The sequence below is a fragment of the Elephas maximus genome, chromosome 11 (genome assembly GCF_024166365.1).
Source record: "Elephas maximus indicus isolate mEleMax1 chromosome 11, mEleMax1 primary haplotype, whole genome shotgun sequence".
NCBI lineage: Eukaryota > Metazoa > Chordata > Mammalia > Proboscidea > Elephantidae > Elephas > Elephas maximus.
Window position 1 is genome coordinate 104,996,331 of NC_064829.1, and position 9,545 is coordinate 105,005,875.

The 9,545-nt window shown below is 54.9% G+C and overlaps 1 protein-coding gene across 1 annotated transcript; it reads right to left on the minus strand.

Moving 5' to 3' along the window:
• Nucleotides 1–346: 346 nt before the first annotated feature.
• On the minus strand, nt 347–8,892 carry CEACAM16 (CEA cell adhesion molecule 16, tectorial membrane component). Its single transcript, XM_049900777.1, has 6 exons — nt 8,856–8,892; nt 6,661–7,005; nt 6,087–6,362; nt 4,772–5,050; nt 2,178–2,504; nt 347–357 (listed from the first exon to the last, which is right to left on the minus strand). The coding sequence occupies exons 1-6, from the start codon at nt 8,890–8,892 to the stop codon at nt 347–349; spliced, it is 1,275 nt and encodes a 424-aa protein (XP_049756734.1).
• Between the last annotated feature and the right edge of the window lie 653 nt (nt 8,893–9,545).

The window sequence follows — 9,545 nt, forward strand, 5'->3', positions numbered from 1 at the left end:
GTCCTGATGCCAAGCAGTGGGGTCTTGGAGTACTGTGATTTGGGCATCCCAGTGTATACACCCTGAATGAGAATACATCTCAGGTGGGAGAAGTGTGGCTCCCAGGAAATGGTGGGGGTGGAGGTGGTGGAAGGAAAGGCTGACACACGGATGCATTAACCAGAATGTTTATGGCCTCGGTGGCTCTCCGACAGCTCAGGGGAGGAGTAGGCCCTGTGGGCTCTAACTCTAGGGTGGAAGCTGGAGAACAGCGGGACCATGGCCTGGCATCCTCGCTGGAGCAGGGAGGAGATGGGGAGGATGGCATGAGGAGCTCTTCTCTCCGGAGATCTCCACGGCAACACCACTACTCCAGGACTGTGGGGGAAGGAGGGAAAAGGGCGCAAAGGAGGTGGCAGGGAGGTGGAGGACAAGGTCCCCAGTGCCTCCACCCCTCCTGCTCTTCTGCCGACCTCCCGGTCCTCCCGACAGCCCCATCCGCCCCACGCTCAGCCTGTGCCAGGTTCAGGTTCAGGAGTGTGGCGTTGGTCCTCGTGCGAGGGAGGGAGGTTGACTGTGAGAAGAGAGACGGGGTGAAAAGGAATCCCGAGGCTTCGCCAGGGGTGGCCTGCTGTCATCAAACAGCATTCCCCCCCTATCATCAACCCAGAAAACCAGGGTTTGATAAGTGAATGGATGAAGGAGGGTGTGTAGGGGTGTCTGGCCATGATTAGGTCCCTGATCCTGGCAGCTTCTGGTCTGAGCAGAGAGACACGGTCCTTGACTCAGACATGGCTTCTGGGTGTACCGGTCTTTGGAGCTTCTAGTCTAATGGGTGAAGCATGGTTCTGCCTTAGGGACATGGCCTTCTGGACTTCAGTCTGGTGGGGTAGACATGGGCCCTGAGTCTGGGAGCTCCCAGTCTGATGGAGGAGACATGGTCCCTGACTCTGGGAGCCCCCAGTCTGATGAAGAAGACATGGTCCCTGAGTCTGGGAGCTCCCAGTCTGATGGGGGAGACATGGTCCCTGAGTCTGGGAGCCCCCAGTCTGATGGAGGAGACATGGTCCCTGAGTCTGGGAGCCCCCAGTCTGATGGAGGAGACATGGTCCCTGAGTCTGGGAGCTCCCAGTCTGATGGAGGAGACATGGTCCCTGAGTCTGGGAGCCCCCAATCTGATGGAGGAGACATGGTCCCTGAGTCTGGGAGCTCCCAGTCTGATGGAGGAGACATGGTCCCTGAGTCTGGGAGCCCCCAGTCTGATGGAGGAGATGTGGTCCCTGACTCTGGGAGCCCCTAGTCTGATGAAGGAGACATGGTCCCTGAGTCTGGGAGCCCCCAGTCTGATGGAGGAGACATGGTCCCTGAGTCTGGGAGTCCCCAGTCTGATGGAGGAGACATGGTCCCTGAGTCTGGGAGTCCCCAGTCTGATGGAGGAGACATGGTCCCTGAGTCTGGGAGCCCCCAGTCTGATGGAGAAGACATGGTCCCTGAGTCTGGGAGCTCCCAATCCGATGGAAGAGACATGGTCCCTGACTATGGGCGTTCCCAGTCTGATGGAGGAGACACAATCCGCACCACCTAGGAACCTCCATCCTGATGGAAGAGACTGTCCCTGTTTCACTTTGAGAGATAAAAGCCACTGTCCTCATTCTCACTGTAATGGAAAAGAGGAGACTTGATCCCCATTGTCTGGGACCTCCCAGTCTGAAGGGGGAGGCATGACCCCACCTTCACCTCACTCTATACGTCCAGTCTAATGGGAGAGGTAGCCCCCCAGCATTAGCCCATTTCCTTAATATGGTGGAAGAGGCAGTGTCTCCTATGTGTTAGGGACCACCGGTCTGCAAGAAAAAGGGTGCCCCACCCTCAGACTCTGCCCTCTCTTTTAAAACCTTCAGCCTGGTGTACCTTCATACGAGAAAGAAGGCACAGAACCTCCTTCAGCAGTCTTCAGTCTGATGGAAGAGGTCTATCTACCCCTAGTCTAGGTCATCGGTTTGACAGAAGAGGCAAGGGCCACATTTGGGGGCCTCCCAGTCAGTAGAAGAGACAAGGCCCCTTCCTACAGTCTGATGGGGGAGGCATATCCCTCCTTGGTTGATGTCCTCCAGTCTGATGGAGGAGGAAAAGGCCCCTCTGGGGAGTCCCTGTCTGAAAAGGAGCAGCCCCCCCCCCCCCGCTTCCAGCACACTCACGGGCCACCTGCAGCTCCACCTCCAGAGTCTCGGTCTTGCCCTGAAGGGTGATGGTCTTGAGTGTGTAGCGGCCGGCGTCCGTGAGGTTCAGCTTCTGCACCAGCAGCGAGCAGTTGGCAAAGCCCACCTCGCGGCCCGTGTGTGCGGGGCCTGCAATCCAGTTCCCCGATGGCAGTTGGCTGAGCACCCGGTTGGGCTCGGAGACAGGTCCTCGGTACCAGGCATAGACCAGCAGGTCCTTGGGGTAGCCCTGCACGGTCAAGGTCACGTCCTGGCCCTCCGTCGGCTTGGTTGGCACGGGCACGATCATTGTGGCAACTGCCACCGCTGGAGAGACAGGGAGGGCAGGCCTGGGTCACCTGGGCCTGTGTGGGGCACAGTGTCTCCCTCCCATCCCCGGCCTGCTCAGCTATGCCTTCCCCTGACTGGCTGGCGCTCCTCTATGTCAGGTGCTGGGAAAGGAGACAGAGGAAGCGGGTGTCTTGCATAGTAGCTGTCCCAATGGTGTCTGCCATCAGACTGGGGATTCCTAGCCTTCAGGGGATTGTGTCTCCCATTAAAGGAGCCCTGGTGGCACAGTGGCTAAAGCACTTGGCTGCTAACCAAAAGGTTGGTAGTTCGAACCCGTCAGCTGCTCCGAGGGAGAAAGATGTGGCAGTCTGCTTCCATGAGGATTTATAACCTGGGAAATCCTATGGGGCAGTTGTACTCTGTCCTACAGGGTCGTTATGAGTCAGAATCCACTCAATAGCAATGGGTTTTTTTGGGGGGAGTGGGTATCCCATTATACTGAAAGACCCCAGAGGGTGGGGTCATGTCTCCTCCATCAGATTGGAAATTCCCAAAATATAGGAGCCATGTCTCCCCTATCAGATGGGAAATTCCAGAATATGAGGGCCGTGTCTCCCCCATTAGATTGTAAATTCTTAGGATATGTGGGCTGTGTCTCCTCCATCAGATGGTTGGAGCTGTGTCCCCCAGGTTATGTCTCTTTTGTCAGACTAAAAGACCCCAGAAGGTGGGGGCTGTTAGCTCCACAATAAGATTGAAAGACTCAAGAGTGTGAGAGGCCACGTCTCCTCCATTAGATTAGAAAGTCCTACAAGGTGGGGGCCCAGTCTTCTCCATCAGATTGGGAACTTCCAGATTATTGAGGTGGATCTCTCTAGCTCCGGAATGGGGTACCCCAGAAGGTGGGGAAAGCATATCTATCCCATCAGATTGGGAATTCCTAGAGAGCTGGGGGCCTGTACTCCCCCATCAGATTGGGAATACTGCAAAGATGGGAACCCCAAGGGGGTCATTTCTCCCCCATTAGGCTAGGAATTCTCCTTGAGACCATGTCTCCTCATCAGAATGGAAAGTCTCCCCAAGTGAGGACTGTGACTCCTCTATCTGGCTGGAAGCTCACTGAGGGTGGGTGTCATGCCTCCTCCATCACTGCTTGGAAGCCCACAGAGGCTGAGGCATTGCCTCTTCTCTTCGACTGGCAGCTCCTTGAATAAGGGACTGTACTTTCCTGTTCTAGGACCATCTCTGCATGTCTCCTCCATCAGGTTAGCGTCTCCTCCAGGTAAGGGGAGGGTCGTAACTCCCTTTCCTCTGTCTTGTCCCCGGCATCTACCACAGGAGACCCTTGGGTAATTGTACCCACCCTTGCACATACCTGCATACCTCGGCACCCCCCAATCTTGGCCTGTATAGGCAGGGCATGGGGGCAGTGCCTGTGGTCATCTGGTCCACCCCCTGCCTCCTGTCAAGACCAGCTGCCAAGGCTCTGGGTGGTGTGGGGCGGGAGGTACACTTACCTCTGGGGACGCCATGTCTGCTTTGGGTGAAAGAGTATCCACCCTTTGGATGAGACCCAGCCTGTGAGCAGGAGGGCGGGAAGGGAGGACTGTGCCCACTGTCCCTCGGGGGTGGTGGCCACTTGGGAAGGAACCGAGGTGGAATTAATAAGGCCCTAATGTTTAAAGCCACCGTCCCCAGGGGATGAGAAAAATGTCCCCTGAGGATCCCGATGGCTCTGAAAACCAGCTGTGTCCCCATAACTCCCAGTCACCAGGTCGATTTAGGACAGAGAGTCCCTGCTGTTTGGGATTTTCCATCCACTAACAGGGAGCTAGGCTGTGATTTTCCAAGTGTGTGTTGTGCGCGTGTGCACGTTTGCGTGCCGGCACCTAGACCAGGTAACCAGGTGATCTGCTGGGCTGTGCACTTCAGCCATCTGTGTGGCAGGGTGATTGTAAGCAGCCGGTGACTGAATTTAGAACAGGGGCCCCCCCACATGAAGAGGCATCTGAGTATTTTCCCATTCTGCCACCCACAATGTGGGAAATGTGACCCAGTTGCCACTTTGTCACCCCTTAAAGAAGAGAGTTGGATTTGCCATTTGGTCTCCAAGTGAAAAGGTTTGAGCTGTCTCCTTTTGTCACCTGGACAAAGAGGGGTCCACCTAAAATGCCACTTTGTCACTTGGCCAGTGAATGGGCTGTGAGCCCCCACCTCCACTTGACAATCACCTGTGACCTAAACCTTCACAGTCCGAGGGGACTCCACAGGGAGGGGGTGGGGTCAGGCTTAGAGCGACTTACCAGAGAGCTTGACCACCACTGAGGCAGAGCCAGAGAGCAGGGTCTTGGGGTTCTTCACAATACACGTGTATGTGCCCTCCTGGGAGGCTGTCATGCTAGTGATGTTGAGATGGTCCTGGCCATTCTTTAGGGCCTGCCCGTTGAAAGCCCATAGGTACTCAGGCTCCGGGCAGGACCGGGACACGCACCACAGGGTGAGGGACGTGTTGAAGTCCACTTTGACGGTGCAGCCCGTAAGGGTGGTAGAATCCTGAAGGATGGCCACACGTTCTGGGCCATCTGCAGGGGCAGGAGGGAGAGAAAGGGGACGGAAGAGGGAAGCGGGAGCGGTGGTGGGCACCCTGGGCTTTCTCTCCACCAGAATAACCAGGCCTAATGGAAGGAGAGAGAGCCCTGGCCTTTTCGAATCCCACATTGGTCTCTAACTTGCTCTAGGATCTTGAGATTCACTTCCCCTCTAGGGGGCAGGGAGGGGACCTCAGTTTTCTTTTCTGTAAAAAGAGGGGTCAGGGTTGGACAAAATTTCGAGGCATTTGTGAAATCTATGGCTCCGAAAACAAACAAGCAAACAAACAAAAAGGCTAAATGATTTTTTTTTTCCTGATAAGCCATACTAAGAGTCTAGAATTATAGGGCTGCAAGAGTTGATGCTTCTAGGTTCTAGGATTCTAGAAAGTTCTAGAAAGCTGTTTCTAAGATTCTAGAATTTGGTGGTGCTGAGATTTTAGAATTAGATAATGCTAAAGATCTTCAGATTCTAGGATCTGTAGGATTCTCAGAGTGTAGAATTCGGTGCTTCTGAAATCCAGAATGCCATAGTTATAGGATTCTAAGTTTTTCTACGTCATCGACCCTGGCGTACCTCAGTGATTTATTTTCCCACGATTCCACATTGTGTATCTGCGGCCCCTGGGAATGACTCCATATTTTGGTTATAGTTACAATTTTATGCCCCCCCTTCCACCATTCCCTCCCCTACCACCCCACCCCATTTAAGACTCAGGCTTTCTGTGCCCTCTCCCTGCAGGCATTGCTTCAGAAGGATGGAATGATGGTCATGAGTGGTCATTAGGTCTCACGAGAAGGACCAAAGTGTATTTTAAGAGGGATTCTTCTTAAACATAAAATTTGCCATCTTAATCATTTTTAAGTGCACAATTCAGTGGCATTAATTACATTCACAATATACACAATGACCTACTGGGTACCCTTGGGCCCCCTCTCCTGGCCTCAGTTTCCCCCTCTCCTAGCTTCGGTTTCCCCATCTGTGAGGTCTGGGGCCCTAGGTATCTCTGGAGGGGCCAGGAGGACTCACAGTACACGGTCAGGTTGATGGGCTCGCTGCGGCTGACACTGACCGGGTTCCAGACCTCACACTGGTAGGCCCCAGCCTCCTCCCTGCGGATGCCACGCCGGGTGAGCTCTCGACCGTCGGGGGACATGCCCAGGCGGACGGAGACGGGCAGGGGCCCACCGTTGAAGAACCAGCGGACCTGGGCGGGGCTGGGGCTGCTGCATAGCAGGCGCAGGGTGTCTCGGTGCTCCACCAGTGCTGTGCTGTTGGCCATGACCACCGGCTGGGCCAGGATCTCTGTGGGGGCGAGAGACAGAGGGGGAGGGGCAGGGCACCACCTGCTCCGAGGCCTGCTCCTCCCCAGGCAAGGGGCATGGCCATATCCTGGTGATGCCCCTGTACCCAGTGCAGAGAATGGGATAGGAGGCAGGTCTAATCCTAGAAGCCATCCTGGAGGAGGTGAGCATTTTAATATTATTTTAGATATTTTTAAAAAATGATTTCAATGTTTTTTAGAGTTTTTTTTTTTTTTTTTTAAGGAGGGATTGGGACAGGTCTGACTGGGGAGGAGGGGAGTGTGTGGAGGGTGTCTCACCATAGACCTGTACGTGTCCGTAGGCCACCTCGGTCTGAAACTGCCTGTTGAGGGTCTGCAGGATGTAGGTGCCTGAATGCCCAGGCAAGGCGCCCTGGATGTCCAGGCTACCGTCGGGGCGCACAGCCTCTCGCCCCGTGTGGACTGGGCCAGGGGTCTCATCGCCTGTGCTCACGATGTAGCTGGCCACCAGGTAGGCCACATTGAGCATAGGCCCCGCGTACCAGTTGTAGGCGAGCAGCTCCCCTGAGAGTCCATGCACGACCAGCGTGAGGTTGTCCCCCTCGACCGGCTGGGCAGGCTCAGGGGTGATGGAAATCTCTGCCCTGGCACTCAGGAAGGCCGCTGGGGAAGAGGAGCCAGAAGGATCGGGTGCAGAAAAGGCTTGGGGCTCCGAGAGAGGAGGTCCCAGCCCAAGGTCCTTGCTCTGTTCCAGCACCAGACTCAGGCAGGATTTGAACCTGGAGTCCGTGGACTCCCAATATCTTAACCACTTCAAAATTTTTTTCATTGTGGTAAAATATGTTGTCGTCATTGTGTGCTGTCAAGTCAATTCCGACTCATAACGACCTTACAGGACCGAGTAGAACTGCCCCATAGGGTTTTCTTGGCTGTAATTTTTATGGGAGCAGATTGCCAAGTCTTCTCCCTCAGAGCTGCTAGTGGGTTCGAACTGACAACCTTTCAGTTAGCAGCCGAGCTCTTAACCGTTGTGCCACCAGGGCTCCTGGTAAAATATATATAACGTAAGATTTGCCACCTTAACCATTTTTAAGTGCACAATTCAGTGGCATTAATGGTATTCACAACGCTGTGCAACCGTCACCACGATTTCCAAGACTTTTCCATCCCCCCGTGCCAGTGAACTGACCACTTTTCTTTTAGAGTTTTTCTGCGTGGCTTGGAGTAAACGGCTTCATCTCGCTCTGCCTGTTTCCTCAGCTGTGAGGTGGAGAAGGCAAGACTACCTACCTCGTGGGGTCATTGTGAGGATGTGAGCTTAGAGGGATGCCTGGCATACAGTCAGGGCTCAATAAGTGTGAGCCAGGCATAGGGTCTCAGTCCCAGGGGGACTGAATGGGACGTTCTGTGCCCAGGCTCTAGCCTAACGTCTTGCACATAGCAAGCGCTCAGTTGACAGGAATTTTGCTTTTAGCTGGAACCCTGTGGGAGTCAGAAAACCAACTCCTGTGAGATCAGAGCTGGCTCACCCAGTCCAGCTAATTTTATAGTCCTATGTTTTTTTATGTGAGAGGTCACTGCCTGTTACTGGGTCCTGACTCCCAATCCAGTGCTCTCCCCCTACCTTTCCAGGCTCCACAGAGCAGAAAGTACAGCTCTGACGAATACACTCCACCCTTTTTCTTCTCAACCCCACAGATAAGCCCGAACCCCATGAGCTGGTCAGGGCTGCTTGGTCTGGATAGTGTGTGGTTGTCTGGAATGAGTAGCTGTAGCAATTCTCGTGTAGGAAGCGCTTACATGCCTGTCATGGTTTCTGGTACTTTCCAGGCTGATGGAGCGTGACCAGGAGTGTGGGCTCTGGGTCTGGTGATCAACCCTACCACTTCCTGGTGGTGTGACCCCGACCAGTGACTTTACCTCTCTGGATAAACCTCAGTTTTCTCATCTGTGAAGTGGGGAGGATAGAAGGGGGCCTACCTCATAGGGTGGTTGTTAACATGTAGAAAACTTAGAACAGCTCCAGGCACACAGTAAGTGCTAATACATGCTAGTTACAGTGACCTCAGAAGGACCCTGTGAGTTAGGCCTATTTCATAGACAAGGAAACTGAGTCCAAGAAGGGGAAGGCAACTGACTGCCCAAAGCCTCATCTTCCGGCTGGGCTGGAGCTGCTGCTTAGAACTCACCCTGGTCAAGGTTTCTAGAACTGGTGCTCAATAAGGGTTTACCAGAAAATGAAGGAATAACGGTGGCCCTGTGGCTCGGACTCACATTCCAGTCTTAGAAACCTCCAAAGACCACCCCGCAAATCTCTCTGGGTGGCCCTCCCTGGCCTGCCCCACGCTGGTGCCTCTTGGACAGGCACCCGGTGCCTGCGTAAAGCAGAGCTGCCCTCCCACCCCAGCACGCTGGGATTTGGGCTCACACCTTCCCTTTCCCTGGCTGGTGGTCCCCTCCCCACCCTGAGGCCAGAGGGGGCCAAGGGGCTGGGGGGGTGCCTTCTTGCTCACCACCGAGGAGAAGCCAGTTGTACCCGGTCGGCACCATCTTTTGCCCCAAACCTGGGATTGGAGTCGAGTCTGTGTTCAGGTGCTCCGAGACCCTTTCTGGTTGGGGCTTGGCTCCTTCTGGCGGGGGACCTGGGAGGGTTCGGCAATTTGGAGCGGGCGGAGATCACCTGAATTTGGAGGGATCGAGTCACCGAGGATCTGGGGCCCCTTTCGGGCACCAGGGCGGGTGTGGCAGGCACGGGCCAGGGGGCACGACCTGGCCAGGCCTCCTGGGGCGGCTGCCTAACCCTCTTTGTGCCGAGGGCCCGGATTTGGTACCAGGAGAAGAACGAGGTTGGTGGGGCAGGAGGAGGCGGGGCAGGGGAAGATTTTAGGGCAGTTTTTATGGTTGGCCTAGGCCTTGACATCACTGGTGAGCCTGGGGGTCACCAAGGAATAAAACCTGTAAACGGTGGCTGCCATGTCCTCAGCCTCAATGCTGCAGGTGACATACAGGTGTCACTTCAGTGGATGTCAAAACAACCCTATGAGGTGGGTGCTGTTAGAACCCCCCTTTGAGGATGGGGAAATTGAAGCACCAGGCAGAGACTGTGACTTGCCCGAGTCCTGCAGGGCAAGGGGATTTGAACCTTGCTCCATTTCCGAATCCACACAACTCCTTTCAGAAAAGGAAGCCAGGATGCTGCATGC